General features: G+C 33.3%; 3 protein-coding genes across 4 annotated transcripts; 2 read left to right on the top strand and 1 right to left on the bottom strand.

The window, feature by feature from the left end:
- Nucleotides 1–3,487: 3,487 nt before the first annotated feature.
- LOC142618079 (uncharacterized) lies at nt 3,488–7,844 on the top strand. Its single transcript, XM_075791046.1, has 3 exons — nt 3,488–3,771; nt 7,091–7,153; nt 7,262–7,844. The coding sequence occupies exons 1-3, from the start codon at nt 3,747–3,749 to the stop codon at nt 7,828–7,830; spliced, it is 657 nt and encodes a 218-aa protein (XP_075647161.1). The 5' UTR covers nt 3,488–3,746; the 3' UTR covers nt 7,831–7,844.
- An 829-nt stretch (nt 7,845–8,673) lies between these two features.
- LOC142615532 (calmodulin-binding receptor-like cytoplasmic kinase 2) lies at nt 8,674–11,936 on the top strand. Its single transcript, XM_075788269.1, has 7 exons — nt 8,674–8,689; nt 8,774–9,094; nt 9,925–10,169; nt 10,301–10,469; nt 10,553–10,642; nt 10,764–11,065; nt 11,331–11,936. Exons 1-7 carry the CDS (start codon nt 8,674–8,676, stop codon nt 11,583–11,585), a joined length of 1,398 nt encoding a protein of 465 aa, XP_075644384.1. The 3' UTR covers nt 11,586–11,936.
- Nucleotides 11,937–12,500: 564 nt separating this feature from the next.
- LOC142615156 (uncharacterized) lies at nt 12,501–18,512 on the bottom strand. Of its 2 annotated transcripts, none has more exons than XR_012840674.1 (5): nt 18,184–18,512; nt 17,911–18,084; nt 16,017–16,187; nt 12,916–12,972; nt 12,501–12,823 (listed from the first exon to the last, which is right to left on the bottom strand). XR_012840674.1 is itself a non-coding variant. In XM_075787859.1 (5 exons), exons 2-5 carry the CDS (start codon nt 18,034–18,036, stop codon nt 12,704–12,706), a joined length of 441 nt encoding a protein of 146 aa, XP_075643974.1. In that variant the 5' UTR covers nt 18,037–18,084; nt 18,184–18,512; the 3' UTR covers nt 12,501–12,703. The 2 variants fall into 2 exon arrangements, 1 of the variants encoding a protein (XP_075643974.1); XM_075787859.1 differs by having other exon boundaries at nt 16,017–16,154.
- Between the last annotated feature and the right edge of the window lie 630 nt (nt 18,513–19,142).

Genomic DNA, 19,142 nt, shown 5'->3' with positions numbered 1-19,142 from the left:
TAAAGTTGCTATGCTCACATTGAGCCACATCAGTAGCCATGTCATTCTCATCTTCTTTCCTAAATTTATCCTACAATTTTAAAATACTAATAAAACTGAAATTATTTTCAGCCTATCTTTACCATAAAGCCCACTTCTTCTAAATTTAATTCCACCAACCCACTTCTTCTAAATTTAATTTTAATTTAAAGCTCAAACCCAAGTCTTCTAAACTGAAAACCCTTAGAAAACCACGGTTACAACCTCTAGATTTCCTTCCCTTTTGTTTCTCACGTGTTCCTTCCCCTTCCCCTTCCCACCTTCTAATGACATCATTCACTTATTTTTTACATTTTCTTCACTCACTTTTATTTTCCCTATTAAAAAAAAACTCCTACCCTCCCTGTTCGTCCACATTTGCTGTTACACTTCTTCCAACCTTTCCCCTCCCTCTTTGCCTTTATATGTCCCCATTGTTATTCTATCATTTTCTCTTTCTTATATTTTGATTATTTTTCTCTCTATTTTATTTTGTATAAATTTGATATCACTTCTCTCATTCAATCCATATTTTTCCAACAAAAAAACTGTAAGTACTCTCTCTCTCTCTCTCTCGGTGGATTTTTGTTCTTTCTTATAACTTTGATTAAGCGTGATGGTTTTTTTTTTTTTTTTTTTAAGTACTAGCTATTGACCTGTGTGATGCATGGTATAGTTTAACAAAAATAATATTTTTTACTTTTATAAAGACACATTTTTTTTTAGAAAAAACTGTTTAAAAACAAATAAAATTTCACTTTACTTAAAAATTATATTTGTATGTAAACCTTTCAAAATTCATATCTTACTATCTTAGGCTAAAATAAACAGACAGATGTCAAAATATATGCTAAAATTTAAATTTTGGTTAGATCGCATACTTGAGTAGTTCATGCCTATTTGAAAACATTGAATATGGGCAGCAGGTAGTAAGTGGTCATAGTTTTATATCCACTTAGAATAGAAACTGACGTGACTTAGATTTAGCTCAAATAACACATTATCTTCTTGAATATGTGGATTTCTATGATGCATTGCTTTTCATACACGTTCTTCATACCACAATAATGCACCACAATATAGGCATTTGCATGATGGTTGGCCAAAGCCCAAAGTTGCATGGTTCATAATAATTTCCTGTATTATAATTAATGTAGAGTTTTAGATTGACATCCGATGTCTAAATAATTAACAAAAAATATGATTTAATGTAAAAATATGTTTATCACTAAGATGAAGCCTTTGTTTTTGTTGGTTGCTGGAAATTATAGGAAATTATAGCTGAATTGTTTGGTATATTATCTGCATAAACATGATTATGCAACTTTTTCTCAAAATAAAGCTACTATAAAACAATATATGTTGTCTTTATTGCAAAATAATTAGAAACATAAATGTTTATATAAAAATAAAAAAAAGTAGAAACACTTCTTATGCCAGTTGTATTTCTAACATTGTTGAGATCTTCTCTTCTAACTTGTAGTCACTTTTCAGTTTAAAATGAATAAAGAAAGTTAATTTTAGATACTATTGGACAATACAATTTTATATTTATTCATAATGAAAAGAAAAAAGTACCTACTATATCTTCTCTACTTTCTTATTTGCTTAAATTGACATTGTTGTTGGACATGCATATATTGGGGAATGTGGGTAGCAATTTGTTGCTTTTGAATTTATTTTTCAACTTTGCCTCTTTATCTTTTTAGCATTGTTTATAAATTCTACCAAAATAAAGAGAATTAGTGCAATACTTCTTGCAGACAAACTGAAGACTGAAGACCCCATTAAATTAAAATTTTAAATTCTAATAATATATTAATATTACCTAATTAAAACGTTAAACAAAGAGGAAAAAAAAAATTTAAGCTAACCTTCCTTGAAGCCTAAAAACTCATTTTGTCTGGATATTACCTTGCTTAATCTCAGTTAAAGTCTAAACCTATTTAATTTAATGGGTTTTGGTGGTGTAGAGCATGTATCAGGTATTTCATTAATTCATTCAACAATTTGAGTGAGAGTAATGATACAATACAATTAGAGATAGAGATGATTCCATTCAAATATTGTAAACAATCCAAATGACTCTAAAATTCAAGGGCCAATCATATATAAATTTAAGCAAATATTGTGATGCAAAGATGATACCTGAGTCTTTTCCAATTCCAGGCGGATGTGGTTTCAACTCTATAAGCGAAGAACAAAATAATAAATTAAATTACATTTAAGTGAAGAATGGAATGTGTAAGTGGAGGTTTTAGGGGTCACGAATAAACTAAAGTATTTTTTTCCATTATTTTTCTATTAGTTTTTTAACGATTTCACAATTTTCACTTTGGCTTCCAAAACATCCCTGAGAAAAATCATCAACCTTAAATAGAACTATAAGAAAGAAAAGAAATCCACTTGTACAAAGTGTTTGAGGGTTTAAAGGGAAAATGGTTCAAGTTGTAGGGTTAGTAGCATGTTGTAATTATTTCTCAAAAAAAAAATTCCACAAGAGAGAGAGAGAGATTTAGAAGAATATAGTTCACCTTAGAAAAATGTTAATCAAACATTCAAAAAAATAATAATATGATATATTTGCAGAGATAAAAAAATAAAAAATACTTATAGAAATATTTTTAAAAAAATACTTGAATTAATTGTTACTTTTTATATACTACATCTCATTATATAATATTTATATATTCTCACGTATTGCTAGGGTTTGCGACTAGTATATATAGAAATTAAAAACTAGTGCATTTAATCATCATTTATACACAGTTCGTTCTAAATCGTCAATACTTTTAATTTGGACATCCAATTGATGCAACTTTGGTACCGTTGTAAAGCTGATCTTATAAGCTTTCTAATAATACCTTATTTGCACAAACCCGAGGTCCAGAGGAGCCTTGAAGAGGTACCGAAATTTTGTGGAATTAATAAATGGCAGAAAATCATTAGAAAATGGGAAAACATGGAGAATTTTTTTTTTTTTTGATAAATAGTTAAAAATTTATGGATAACTTTCTTAAAAACAAATAAATCAGCAGCCAAAGCAGCTAAAAACAACACTAATTCCTCTATCCACATTTTAGAGACTACATATACAAATTGACTAAGTTGGATTCCTTGGACCAGCATGTGAGTTACCCAAGCCATCAGAGTGTCAATCTATGGTATGAACAGAACAACCCAATTGATGTAAAAGCCCTGAGAAATTATACAGTCTTTATGGTGGATCACATCATTTGTCCACCATTCTACGAAAAGATTCTCATTTGTTTAAAATTGCTAGCAATTGAGTTGTCCCAAGATGTAAATGCTCTCAGCAATTAAGGCCCTGTTTGACATATTAGTTCTAACACAATAATTTACATTTTAAACAACATTACACATTTTTTCACTCACACGCATATCAAAAATACTCAAATAATATTACTCAAATTCTCCTACCAAACGGGCCCTAAATTAGCCAAAGTCACATTTTGACTCACAAATAAAGCTACAAAACACACTTTTTGTCCCTAGTAGAAACTGTTCAGCGCAGGAAACTTCCTCTTTTGTCTTATATTTTATTTCTTCTTGGAAAGTACTCTCACGCGGAAACTGTGAGTATCTTTGCTGAATTCCATCCTAGAATTTCCAAATTCTTACTATAAATTATAAAATACCATTTTTATATGCAATTCTTTCTTCCTCCCAATTCAATTTCACAGAATATTTTGTCATAGATTGGTATCATGTGGAAGCACCAAAACGATCCAAGTAAGTTTCAAAGAACTTTGAGTAAGACAAGAAAATTTTAGTATCTGAATATATATATATATATATATATATATATATATATATATATATTTGCAATTTATCATTTCGTAGTTTTTTGTCAAGAAACAAAGCAATAAGCATTCAGCTGAATTTCTTGTACATTCTGCATAAAGGTCTATAGTTTAATTGTTAGTATTATTTACTATGCTACAGGTCGTATAGTGTACAGTTTTTGTTAGTAAGTAGTTATCATATGAAATGCTGTCATATTGTAAGTAACCAATCGGTTAAGTTCATTAGTTGTTCTCATAAATAAATAAAAAAAGGTTAAGTTCATTATTTAGTTAGTTACGTTCCACTTCCAATTTGATTACTTTGTTCTTAAGTATAAAAACAAAGTTGTAACTTCTTTTGCTAATTATGAGAATTAGATTTTTTTTTTTTTTTTTGGGTCAGATTTTGATTTATTGTAAGATCAGCAAGTCGAAAACACTTCCATTTAAATGGCTTCGACTTCAACTTCTTCATCCTCTTCACGAAGCTCATCCATCTTGGATGATCCTTCAAATCCTCTGTACTTGCACCACGGAGATAGCCATGGTGCCATGCTTGTGTATCAACCTCTTGTGGGAGAAAATTACCCAACTTGGGCAAGATCAATGCAAATGGCATTGATTGCCAAGAACAAGTTAGGGTTTATTGATGGCACATTGACTCTCTCATCTCCAATGGTCAAGACACCATCTGCAATTCAAGCTTGGATTCGCTGCAACAAAATAGTTGCTTCGTGGATCCTTAATTCCACAAACCACCACCACCACATCCCACCATGGTTACAAACCCATCACCACCAACCAACAGCAACCAAAAAATTCTCATAAAAAAAATAAACCAAAATAAACCAATCACTATTATAAACATTGCCACAAGCACCAAGAGAAAGAGTGAGAGAGAAAGAGAGATCGGCGAGGTGGAGAGAGGAGACGTCGGCAGCGAGATCGGCGAGACAGCTCAGGCGGAGAGATCGGCTTCAGGCGGCGAGATCAGCTTTTGAGGATGAGAGAGGAAGAGAATGAGAGTGAAGAGGGAGCTGTGGAGGACGACTATGGCTCCGGCGAGATTGACGGCTTTGGCGAGATCAGCGGCAAGAAACAGTACCCAATCACCCACTGCCGACCCACCCAGAAACGCAGAATCCGCCATCATCGCCGGCAAGAACCAACTCTTCTTTCGACGAATTCACCATCATCGCCGATTTATTCTCATCCAAACCAGAGAGAGCATTTTGGTCCGGTCAAGAAAGAAGACAAGCAACAGAGAGAGTGGAGAGAGAGATATCTGATGGGAGGAGAGGGAAAACGTTGAATTAAAAATTGAAAGGAGAGAGAAAAAGTTGAATAAAAAAATATTTTTTTTGTTTTAACACATCTGTCCATGTCGTCTCAAATATGAGATGGTATGTTGCAAAATTTTTTGAGATTTGGAACACGTTACTAAGTTTGAACAGTAGTGTTTAATGTGTCAAATGTTAAATATTTGGCATTTGGTACAATTAATAATAATGCTCTTAAAACATAAGAATTTTTTGTTTTTTTTACGTAATAACTTTTCATATCATTCTATATCAAATTATCTATTTTATATTATATTTTATTAAAATATTAATTTATAAATTTTTATTCTGGTCGCTCTCTGTTCATGGGTAAAGAAGTATTAAAAAAAAATTCATGTAAATAGTAAGAGCACCACCATTCATTTTTTTCAATTCTATCCTATTTTACCATTCAAAAAGTTACTTTATCAATTATATCATACCATTTTACAATTCTCCAATATCAAAACATTCTATTATTTTACCATTCTATTAAAATATTATTTTTTTAATCTTTCTTTATTATTTCTTTCCAACATTCATTTTTTTCAAATTTCAGCACTATTCCAACAGTAACTTTTTTCAATATGCAACCCACCTAGTATTCAAACGGACACAATTTTTTCCCAATGGATACATTTTCCTGCCAAATTTTTTTCAACAACCTACCATACATTTTTTTCAATATACATTTTTTTTCAACAATTTTTTTCAGCAACCGGCTTGGTGTGTGATGAAAGAGCTTAGCAATGGAGAGATAGAGAGCAAGTGCAGCGGAGAGACAGAGATCAGACACCACGGAGAGAGAAAGGACTGATATTTTACAATAGAATATTAATATAAAGTATACCATTGAGCTACAGTGCAATTCTATGTTTAGAATTGCACTGTAGCTCCATGGTATTTTTTTTTGCAATTCTTACAAAACCCAACATTCAATGGACTTGTCTTTTGGATCTCAATGCTATGCTATTCTATAATTTGGCATAGACAATGGGTTTAGCCCATTCACTGCTGGTGCTCTAACAGTGTATATTGGGTCATTTTTGGACTTAAATTAAATGTGCAAATTTGACACTTTATGCTATTTTAACACCTTGATCTGAGCGCTATAAGAATAATATAATTAACATTTAATTAAACAAAGAAAATAGTAGTAAGTCACTTTTTGTCATACTTTTGGGCTTTTGGCTAAAAAATTTGTTAAAAAGTGAAAAACTATTAATTTTTAGGTTGTAATCCTAAATCTTCCACTTAATATAAGATCATAACCTTAAACCTTTTTTTTTTTTTCTATAAACAATTATACTATATTATAGACTTTAATTGACTGTCTATTATTTTCCCATGAACTCATTATTCACAATCAATCAACTTTATTATAAAATTATAGGTCCATTTGAGATTTATTTATTTTGCTAAAATTGAAAACTTTTTACTAAAAGTATTATAAATAAAGGTAAAATTTAGCTAAAATAGTACAATGAAACCTTTGAATAATATCAAAAAATACAATAAGACTTATAAATAGTAGTAAGAATAAATTAAATAGTCAAATAAATCGGCAAAAATAATTTGTATGAAACATACAATATATACATATACATATACATATATATATATATATATATATATATATATATATATATAATTGCGTGAATCGATGCAAAATAAATTGTGAATCTAGAACTTTTCACTAGCACCTCGTCATAATATCTACTTCACCATGGACTGCTCCAACTTTTGATGGCACTTGTTTAAATATTAATGGAGGGGAAACTTCCTCTTCTTTCTTTTATTTCTTCTTTGAAAGCACCATCACGTGGAAATGTCAAATGTCAGTATTTTCGCCGAATTCTTTTTAAGACTTCCAAATTCTTATAAATAATTAATACCAACATACCATTTTGATATGCAACTCTCTCTCTCTCTTTCTCTCTCTCACAGTTATGTCAATCTCCCAAAATTATTTGTCCGAGGTCGGTCTGCAGAAGCACCAAGTTGATCTAGGTAATTAAGATTCAATGAATTTTGAGTTAGACAAGAAACTTTTAGCGACGGAATACTATATAATTCATTGCAATTTTTGCCATCTTTATTTGTAATTTTTGGTTGCAGGTTTTTTTGGCAACAACAACTCAGACCCTGGAAGTCCAACAGATGGTGAAGAAAGAAGTGAATCATTAGTAGAGTCAGTTTCCATTCCAGCACTCTTTCCAGCTAACAAGTCTGACACTGATGGTAGTTCCGAATCCAACGAAATACCTCCAATATTCTCTTACTGTCCCAATTCCATAGCGTCATTCTTCTCACCAGCAAGGTCTAGTGTTTCCGAAAATCCTTCCATACGGGCTAATGAACCAACCACTCTATCCATTTCATTGCTCTTCCCACCCACCATGTCTGAGACGGAAACAAATGATAGTTGTTCAGAATTTGATGAAGCAGTAGAAGCACGATTCTCTTATTCCATAGTGTCATTCTTCCCACCAGCCAAGTCTCAAACAAACAGTGTTTCCGAAAATGATGATATAAATTCCATACCAGCATCAGCAAGGCCTACAAGACGCATGATCCAAACAACAGACTTCAGAGGTAAATTCTCGTTCCTGATTTTAAACCTCCCTCCTCTAATAAAAAACACAAACAAGCTAAAGAGGGAACAATATACCTTAGTAGCTCCTTGAGTTTATCGTTGTAGTTTCAAATAGGAAGCTCATTAGCAAGGGAGCCACTAACAAATAGGAAGCTCATTAAAGAGGGAACAATATACATTAGATTCTGAGTCTTTAAATTCCTTAATGCCTTTACCTTAAACTTTTCTGCAACTATTCCTACACATTGCTGCACTCCATTCCCACAAACGCCTATGATTGTCTCCCACAAACCTCTTCAACATACCTAGAAGGTATGGAGCCACTAATAAACACTGCCCTCCTAAGCAAACTAGTCCCATTTGGAAGATTCACAGTTAAATACACCAAGTTCTCTTCCCCTAAAACCCTATAATTCTTGACTTTCCACCCATCAAAGGCAATCTAAAAGAACATAGAGTCCCTAATCCTAGCTTTAGACTCAACCTTAGCTTCCTCAAACTTAGCATCTAATGTACCACCCGTGAACTCTCTCCGAGAAACCCCTGGGCCCGGCAACCCAACTTGATTCAAGAAAACTCGGAACTTTGGGTGCTCCAAGCTAAACCATAGATGAGTTTACTACAATTTTCTCAAAATCTAATGTGGGGTGTTTTGGAAAGTGGTTAAGTAAAATAGAAAAAGTAGTTTCTTATACTAAAATAAACAAAAAATTTTACATAAGCTTATGCAAATGTTCTTAATCCTCTCTTGGGATAATTGATATTAGTTTTTTCTTTTAATTAATTTCTTCGGAAGAAGATGATAGTGTATATATTTTGCCAATGATTTATGAATTTCTTAATCAGAAGAAAAGAAATGAAATATGCAATGAATGTGTGTGTGTCTAAATATATAGATATGTGTGTGTGTATGTGTGTATATATATCATTGGCAATGAAATGCTCTTCTAGTGTGTAAAATTAAATTAAAAAAAAAAGTTTTAACTTTTGCTAATTAATGAGAATTAAATATTTTCTCATATTTTTGGTTGCAGAATTTGCTGCCAACAACAGCTCAGACCCTGGCAGTTGGATATGGAATGGAAAAAATCCAACTCCAGACTTCCCTATGCAGCTCTCTATTTCATCACTCTTCCCAGCCTACAACTCGGACACTGAAACTGATGCTAGTTCAGAATCCAACGAAATACCTCCAAATTTCTCTCTATATTCCAATTCCATAATGTCATTATTCCCACCAGCTAGGTCTCCAACAGACAGTGTTTCCGAAAATGATGAAATAAATCCGTCTGATCCTTCCATATCAGCATTATCAACGCCTAGAAGACGCACAATCCAGACAAGCAGCTTCGGAGGTAAATTCTAGTTCCTGAATTCAAACCTCCCTCCTCTGGTAAACAACAAAAATTTTCCATTCTCTCTCTAACTTCTACTACTATTTTCAAAAGAAATAGATTCCCAATTATGGTTGGTCTTGGATTTTCAAGATCTGAATCCGGAAGTTTGTATTGGTTGCTTGCTGAGAATACTGTGTGAACTGAGAAATGAAACTAACTTTTTTTTTTTAAATTCAAAACTAGTATGTTAATATGTTTATCACATAACCAAACTCTTTCAAATCATTTGTGCTAAGCTCTTTATTTATCAAATTTAAGTCCTTAACTATCAATTTATGAAAAGTCTCAAACTAGAAAGAGAGAGAGAAAGATAAATAGTTCAAGAATTTTCAATTTTAAGAAGTCCGGCCTCAGTATAATGGCAAGTGCTTTCCACCAAAAGTCCAAAAATAAAATAAATAAATAAATTTGTTTACCAATCACTTCTTCCAAACTCTGCAAAACTGAGAGTTGTGCATTAACCATTTAGGAACAATTTATTTAGTTGAAAATGAAAATTTTTGTTGAAAGTATAAAAAAAAAGTTAAAAGCTAGCTAAATACCCATAAATAATATTAAAAAGTGCAATATGAGTCATGAATAGTACCAAAAAAAAATTAAAAACATAAATTAACAAACTTTTTATCACATCTCAAACAAATTTAAAAGTACACCCTTTTTTTTTAATCTTTTCTTTTTTTGTTGTTGGTATATCCGATGAATGCTATAGATTTATGAGCGCTATGTTAAATCAATATTTATTTGTATCTGTGGGAGGAATTACAATGAACTACTTGTTGATTTCTTAGACATATTGGATGCTTCAAGAGCTGGTAGTGAGAGAAAACGTGTTTTGAATCGAGCGGTCCAAATCCGTGACAATGACTCAACACATGGACGGGAGGCTGAGAGTGTAAAGTTCAATATAGAGGAAATCCTCAAGGCCACGGGGAATTTCTCTCCCTCTTTTAAGATCGGGCAAGGTGGGTTTGCAACAGTCTTCAAGGGAAGACTCAAAGATGGAACCCTAGTTGCAGTAAAACGTGCTAAGAAGGTTTGGTGAAAGTTGTTTATGATAATTCCATTTTCTGGGTCTGACACAAGCTTAATGCGCTTCACATTTATTTAAGTCAACATATGTGTGACATAGAGCTTTGACAGGTACTTGTTTATCTTTCTTTGCAGAGTGTATATGATAAGCATTTAGAAGTGGAATTCCAGAGTGAGACTCGAACTCTAGCGAAGGTGAAACATTTGAATCTGGTCAAGTTTTATGGATATTTGGAGCACGGAGATGAAAGGATTGTTGTTGCGGAGTATGTTCCCAATGGAACCCTCAGAGAACATTTGGATTGTGAGTTCTTTTTGTGTGGCTTTACTTTCATTCACTGTGTGTGTGCTTTGAGTTCCTGAAATCTGATCGGAGAACTACTGCAGGTATTCGAGGCAATATTCTGAGCCTTGTTGTACGGCTAGATATTGCAATTGATGTGGCCCATGCCATCACCTATCTTCATATGTATACAGGTATACACCTTTGGGGTGACTTAATTCATTTGTCCTATCAAAATTAAAAAGTTGTTTGCCTTTGAGAAAGTAGAATCTATTTCGAGAGATCCAACAGGATTTTCTGTCGGTTCCCTTGCAGATCACCCTATCATTCATAGAGACATAAAATCTTCCAACATTCTCCTCAGCGAAAACTTTAGAGCCAAGATAGCCGACTTTGGTTTTGCTACACTGGCAGCTGACTATGATTCAAGTGTTACCCATGTGTCTACCCAAGTTAAAGGAACTGCTGGCTACTTGGACCCAGGGTACCTCAGAACCTATCAGCTTACTGAAAAAAGTGATGTGTATTCATTTGGTGTGTTATTGGTTGAACTAGTCACGGGCAGGCGTCCAATCGAACCAAAACGAGAACTGAAGGAGCGGATAACGGCAAAATGGGTATGATTCTGTTGAGACTTTTCTTTTGGTCACTATCAATTTTGAAATTTGATTAACAGTTTCCGGCTAAAACAGAGTAAAATAACTTCCATTACTGTTTAACAAAAATCCATATGATTATGTTCACACGTCCAACAAAGTATCTTACCTAGTCTTTGCAAAAAAATTTCAACTCTTCCCTTCTTTTAACTGGATAAGTTACATTTGAACATTTTCCAAAACTAAGAAAATTCTTTACCCTAATGCGACTTGATTTTAAGTTCAGGCCATGAAGAAGTTTGCTGATGGAGAAGCTATTTCAACCTTGGACCCAAAGCTGGCATGTGATGCTGCAAATAACTTAGCCGTTGATAAGATTCTTGAACTAGCCTTACAATGTTTGGCTCCACATAGACAGAATCGGCCTAGCATGAGGAGGAGTGCAGAAATCCTTTGGCAAATCCGTAAAGAGTACAGAGAGGCATTAGCTTCAGGTGTCAGTTCACTCTCATCCTATTCCATGAGCACTTCAATAAGATAACATTGAGAGAAATAGTATAAAGAGATCTCTAAGATGAGAGTAGTGAGCATCAACGAAGTCGAGTCTTCGAATCAAGATGGTTCGTGGTAGGATGAAGCCTATAATCTTCAAGAAGGTTCAACTGTTGCTAGAATATGGAAGGAATTTGTTTATAATTTGTCCATGAGATTTGGCTTGTGTATAAGAAATTTAGTTTGGGATGGGGAAGTTCTCTACTTTCACCCCAGCTTTGTGTGTATTTCTTTTTGTTGAATTGTTTTTATTGTTTTAATTCTTCTCGAAGGAATATGAAAACATTGGTAAGGGATATTAATTTGTATTTGAAATCATATTACAATAGCTAGAATCCTAGTTGTGTAATTCCTTTTTGGAAAGGTCCTGGTGTGGTTATAGAGGATTGGCGATGGTGGTGCCGGTGGAGGAGAAAGGATTGGGGCCGGTGGAGAGAGAGGTGGGTTAGGGAGAGAGAAAAGGGTGGGAGGAGAATGCTTTGTTTGGGTCTGATAGTCTATTTAATTGGTTATATGCTTCTCACATGACCAAAGAAAGTTACCAATTTTTTCATTGTGCCTAATCCAGTTTGTAGAAATACCTCCAAACTAGGTTATGTATAAACTTTGTCCTCATCCCTTGTTTAGACTAAAAAAAAGAAAGATCTCCCAAAAAACAGAAACTTTATCAATATGTTCTATGGTTTCAATCCGAAGTTCTTAACACCACATAATACATCATATTTAACATTCCAAATAATACTATACCAAGGAAGACAAAACCGAGCTGCAAAAGTGTGGTCACGAACATTTGATGGAGTTTATACCTGTCATTTTATGGAAAAATATCCTCCAATATTGGAACAGAACAATAGACATTTATGACACAATCATACAACACGCAAGGAAGACAAAACCATAGAAAATCTTTGATAAAATACATGACCATGAGCAATCTAGTTTAAAGTTAATTCTCCCCTCTACAGAATCATTAAAACAATTCTCTGGGCATGGTCACCCCAAGGGCAATCTAGTTTAAATTTAATTCTCTCCTCTACAGAATCATTAAAACAATTCTCTGGGCATGGTCACCCCAAGGGCAATCTAGTTTAAATTTAATTCTCTCCTCTACAGAATCATTAAAACAATTCTCTGGGCATGGTCACCCCAGAACAACCTGATGCGGTAACTGATTGGTTCCCGGCAAATGTGACATGTGTCCAATCTTTCCCCACATTCCACACATGTCTGCAATGAAATAATTGTTTCTCAAAATATTAGCAACACCATGTAAATGGGGGAGAGAATAACATCAAATCATTATTATCAGCCCAGCTCACCGTGTGCCCACAGAGAAAAGCCATGTTCCTTGCATTAGTGAAACAAATTTGGCATGCCTGGATTCAAATTGGACAGAAGTAAATACGTGATTTGAAACAGATAATAATTTTATAAATCCAGAAGGCAACAATGATGTGGACTTAGAACTAAATTGGACGAGTTAAGATGACCCTGTAAGAGATCCTTCAATGGTTTGGTTTAGACAGTCGTGTCACAGATGACAGAACTAAAACGGAGCTAGTAACCCAAGTGTTTAAAGAGTATGCAAGTTTTGACTGAGCAGGACCGATTGTTCAATCTCATTTCTAAATATTTTGCGTTCATTATAATCTAACAGTATATAGATAAAACGGAAGCATTGTCCCTTTCCTTAACAACCTTGCCAGCCCAGTGCTTTAATGGAGGTGTCAAGGCATGCAATGATTAAAATCTAATAAGCTGGTTACACAGTCAGGCGAAGCACACTATATATAGCAATACTAATACCCTTAACCTTACAATTTTCCCCATTTTTACCTTTTTATCTCCCCACTATTCTATACCTTAACCTTACAATTTTTCCATTCCTTCATCTTCCTTTTATTTTCACTATTTTTCTCCCCAATATATGTACTATAAAAATTTATTCTCTCTTCCATTCAAGTGAGTAGTGTTTATTATTAATTAAGTAATTAAATTAAATTAGGAGTAGTGAAGTATTTTTAAGTTGATTAAGGATATGTACTAATGTTAGAGCAAGTGGAGAAATCACAAGTGAGTTCCCTATCACAATAGGTTTGCATCAAGGATCAACGTTTAGCCCATATATTTTTGCACTAGTAATGGATGAGCTCATTAAATCAATTCAAGTGGAATTCCCTTAGTGTATAATTTTTGCAGATGATATAGTTTTAGTAAATAAAACTAAAAGTGGAGTTAATGCCAAGTTAGAAATTTGATGAAAGGCCAAAGAAACTAAAGGCCTTCATTTAAGTAGAGTAAAACGGAGTCCATGGAATGTAAGTACAATAAAAGTAGAAATAGAGACGGAGAAGCAATAAGACTTGATATCCAAGAGATACTAAAAAGCAAGAGTTTTCGATATCTTGGGTCAATAATTCATCAGGATGAAGAGGTTAAGGAGGATGTGAATCATCGGATAAGAGCAGAGTGGATGATGCGAAGAAGCGCATCAGGAGCTTTTAGTGATCATAGAAAACCTATTAAGTTAAATGGAAAATTTTATAAGACTACTATACAATCAACTATGCTAAGTTGCATATCCATAAAATGAGTGTAGCAGAAATGAGAATGTTACGATAAAGGTAGCCCCTATTGATGAAAAGATAAGGGAGAGTAGCTTGAGATTTTTTGATCTTAAAGCAAAGCAATTATGCATGGTAAGAAAGAGTGAATTGATCCAAGATCCAAGTTGAAGGAACAATAAAAAGGTAGAGGAACAGAGGAAGACCAAACATAACAATAGTAGAAGTGTATTTTTGACATCTCTGGAAATTTGTACAGTATTGATTGAGTCTAGGTCATGGATTTTTTTTGTTTTCAACATCCAAATTTAGTCACAAGTTACTACATAAATTAGTAAGAAGTTTTGGGAATATGGGCTTTGGATGTGGAAGAAGAGGTTGGGTTTAAGAAGAATCATAACCCAGGTACTTTGGGAGTCAACTGCCATGGTGGGGAGTTTTCTAGGCCAATCTGAGAGGGACCAACAATTTGGCCAATTGGGCAGTAGATGAAGGTGTATTAAATTCCCAAGTTCAATCAATGATATAATCAGGCTAGAATCTAGATTATAAATATTTAAACAGATATGGTACACTAACAAAATGGAATATTCAAGTCATGATTTCCCTATAATTTTTTAAGACTTTACTTTTAAAATTTGATATTAAAATTACAAATTTGATCTAAATCGCATCAGAGTTTAAGAATTTGCCATTGCTAAGTGAGAATATCTCATGAGATAGTCTCATTACCACCCTCTCACGTTAAGTGGGAGAGGTGGACACGTGGACACGTTGGGAGTTGGGATTGAGGAGAGACTACAAAAGGGCATGGCTATTTGTAAAGTGGAACAAATTAAAGGTTTATGAAATTTTTCTTTTTCTTTTTCCTTTTTGAAGGATTTTAAATTATTTAATTTGATCCATTTTCCACAAGGTTAACCATTAGGGATGGGTATGGAAAAAAAATTATTAATTTATGCAAATTTTTTTTTTGAGGGGAAAACAAAGAACTTCTGGATCATATTTTGGGATTGCAGCTAAGGCAATGAGTTAACCAGGCCCTACTCAGGGAGGCGATATCTTTTGATTCCATTCCATGGAGCTCGCTCTTGAGATAATTAGTCCATAAAGTAGGAACCTAGGAGGACAAGGGGATCCTTGATTGAGACTAGGCTCAAGGACACATTTGTTGTCCTAGATATTAGCTCAAACAATGATAACATCAGGCTATAATCATGGTTATACAGATATGGTATACTAACAAAATGGTTATCTTCAACTCATGAGCTTCCTGCATCACATCATCAGTACAACCATCATATCTTGGTGGTAAATCCCAATTGATGGAACTATCAAGAAGGACATATTGATTGCCCTTGATTTTAGCTCAATCAATGATATATTCAGGCTAGAATCAAGGTAATACATATTTAAACAGATATGGTAAACTAACAAAATCGTATCTTCAACTCATGATTTCAATAAGTCTTTTAATATTTTACATTTATAGTTTGATATCAAAAATCACAATTTTGTTCTAAATCACAATGATGTTTATTATTCTAAATAGGTTCCAGGATGCAATAAGTTGTAACCATGTAGGGACCAACAATTTGGTCAATTGGGCAGTGGATGAAGAGGTGTGTTAAATTACCAAGTTCAATCAATGATACAATCAGGCTAGAATTACACTAACAAAATGGTATCTTCAAGTCATGATTTCCCAAAAATCTTTTAAGACTTTACTTTTAAAATTTGATATTAAAATTATGAATTTGATCTAAATCACATCAGTATTTACTATTAAAAAAAAAAAAATCTAGAATTCAATAATTATATTCCATGTAGGTTTGAATTCAATTAAAGTTTCTTACCAGTGGCAAACCAGCTACATAATCCTCCACCATCTCATCTGCATCATCATCTGCATCATCTGATTCATCTGGAGTTGCATCATATCTTGGTGGTGAATCCCAATTGATGGAACTATCAAGAAGGACATATTGATTGTCCTTGATTTTAGTTCAATCAATGATATATTCAGGCTAGAATCAAGGTAATACATATTTAAACAGATATGGTAAACTAACAAAATCGTATCTTCAACTCATGATTTCAATAAGTCTTTTAATATTTTACATTTATAGTTTGATATCAAAAATCACAATTTTGTTCTAAATCACAATGATGTTTATTATTCTAAATAGATTCCAGGATGCAATAAGTTGTAACCATGTAGGGACCAACAATTTGGTCAATTGGGCAGTGGATGAAGAGGTGTGTTAAATTACCAAGTTCAATCAATGATACAATCAGGCTAGAATTACACTAACAAAATGGTATCTTCAAGTCATGATTTCCCTAAAATCTTTTAAGACTTTACTTTTAAAATTTGATATTAAAATTATGAATTTGATCTAAATCACATCAATGTTTACTATTAAAAAAAAAAAATCTAGAATTCAATAATTAAATTCCATGTAGGTTTGAATTCAATTAAGGGCCTGTTTGGATAAGCTGTTTCGAAATGTGCATTTTAAAAACTAGCATTTTTAAAACGTGCGTTTTAAAAACTCCATTTTAAAAACCACAAATAAACGTTTGGTAAAAATGTGAAAATATGTGTTGTCTATTTTTAAAGTCATATTAAACGTTTGGATAAGCTGTTTTAAAAATAGCTGTTTTAAGTGTAAATTCCAAAAAATGACTTAACTATATTGTTAAAGTTACCTTAATTTTTTTGTAATCGAAAACCGTTTCGGAATTATTACTAAAATATATATATATATTTATATATTATTATTACTATTATATAAAATAATACATTTAATATAGTTTTCTACTAAAAAAAGTGGGATTATTATTTAAAAAAAACATTTATTTATGATTTTTTTTTTGTAAATAAAACTCACATTTTGGGTAATTGTACACAAGTGAGCTTCCAAGAAGCTTCCTATTCACCACTGTTTCAATTGTTCCCATTTTTTTCAACTTCCTAAATAAACTAATATTAACAATTTTTTAGAATATTATAAGATTAAAATGTATATAAATAATTAAAGATAAAAAAAAGCTGAAATTTATTTTTAAAAAAAGCTAGATCACGTGTGGAGGAGGGCAGGGGGCCAATAAGTCAACATAAAAAGTTGAATTGTAGCTTCCCTTTCAAGTACTAGTTAGGTAGCCCACGTGAAGGCTCACAAAACTAAAAAGAAGACTGTAGAAGAAGATAGCCACAACAAGAATAAGAAAGAAGAGTTGCAGAGGATGAAACGCACAGAAAAATTGAAGAAGAAGAAAAAGAAGACTGCTGTGATGAGATGCATTTCTTCAGGTGATCGGTGCTGTGAAAAGATGGGTTGATTGGGTTTGATTTCAATACTGGCTGGAATTGGTATACCGGCCGAAACTCACCGAAATCGACCAGAATGATAGGAACGGCCCGGAATCAACTGGAATTCAACCTGAGGTGGAACAAGGGGCTGCTTCGTGCCGGTGAAGTGACTGGTATGGGGATAATATAGCCAGCTATTTGGGGGTATTTTTGGTTTTTTGAACGAAACAAATAGCGGTGTGAAAACGTTCTATTTGCTCCCTATAGAAAATACAATTAGATTCTGCTTCTTTGAAACCGCGGATTTGTGCGATTTTTAAACGTGATTTTGCTGAAACAGCTTCTCCAAACGATTGTATATATTGCGTTTTGTATCAAACCGCGCGTTTTTGTCCAGAAAAACGCCTATCCAAATGGGCTCTAAAGTTTCTTACCAGTGGCAAATCAGCTACATAATCCTGCACCATCTCATCTGCATCATCATCTGCATCATCTGATTCATGTGGAGTTGCATCATATCTTGGTGGTGAATCCCAATTGATGGAACCATCTTGCGACATCTGATTGCTGATTGATGCGATAATTCATCAATTTGCGACTCCAGATCGCTGAGGTTGGAGAGATTTGATAAACTCATCAAGATCTAATTTGAACTATGAAGAAATTAAAGCAACGATAAGTAACATTTTTTGAAATGGAATTCTTACCCGTCGTTTAAAACCCTTCCAGGAATCCCAGTTAGCTTAAATTTCTGTAGTGAAAATACTGAAAACAGTTGTTAAAGACACTCTTTACTCAATAAGGCAAGGAGAAATTGGTAAAGTGAAAGGGGGTGCCGGTGGTTTTAGATGGTGAGTTGCTATTTTTTCTTTGTTTTTGCCGATGGGTTTGAGTTGGGTATGCTGGTAGCAGTGACGATGGGGTTAAAGGGAGAGGCAAAGAGCAACCGTGGAGGTTGAGAGAGTGGTGGAGGCGCAATTAGGGTTGAGAGAGTGGAGTGTTAGTGAGAGAGGCAAAGAAGTTCGATTGGAGAGAGAGAGAGAGAGCGAGAGAGTTTTACTAAAAAATTTGGAAAGCTGAAATGAAAAGAGAAGTGAGCATGAGGATTGCCAGCCTGGATTGGTGAGGTGTCAAAGGAATGAACTGTTGGATTAAAAGAAAGACTGAGATTTGTGTTAATGCACTGGATTTCAAACCATCAATTTTGGGCATTGTACCCAGTGGGTTTCGCAACAAAAATCTATAACAAAACAAAAATGATCTCAGACCTCACATTATTGAATTATTTTTTGGGAAATGTTAAATTTAATGGAGAAATGATAAAATAATTCTCTCTTTTTTTTTTACAGTTTTTTTATATTTCTCACGAAAGTTGTGTTAAATCTTTCTTAATATAGTTTATAAATAATTACCAAACACTCATTAACATGGCCATTTTTTTATTAGGTGCTAGTAATTGATTCGCGAGTAGCAAATAATATAATCTAATCACACGTGAAATTTATATCAAATTGTGTAAAAAGATTGTAAAAAAAAAGGCAAATTACAACTTACCCACTTATTGTTTGACCAAAATTTAAGTTTCCTCTTTGTGGTTTGAAATTTGACACTTTACCCACTTGAGGTTAGTTCAATTGAAGTTATGTAACCCACCTCTGTAAAAAAA

The sequence above is a fragment of the Castanea sativa genome, chromosome 11, assembly GCF_040712315.1.
Source record: "Castanea sativa cultivar Marrone di Chiusa Pesio chromosome 11, ASM4071231v1".
Taxonomy (NCBI): domain Eukaryota; kingdom Viridiplantae; phylum Streptophyta; class Magnoliopsida; order Fagales; family Fagaceae; genus Castanea; species Castanea sativa.
Note: the sequence above shows the minus strand (reverse complement) of the source record. Positions and strands in the feature narration are given on the sequence as shown.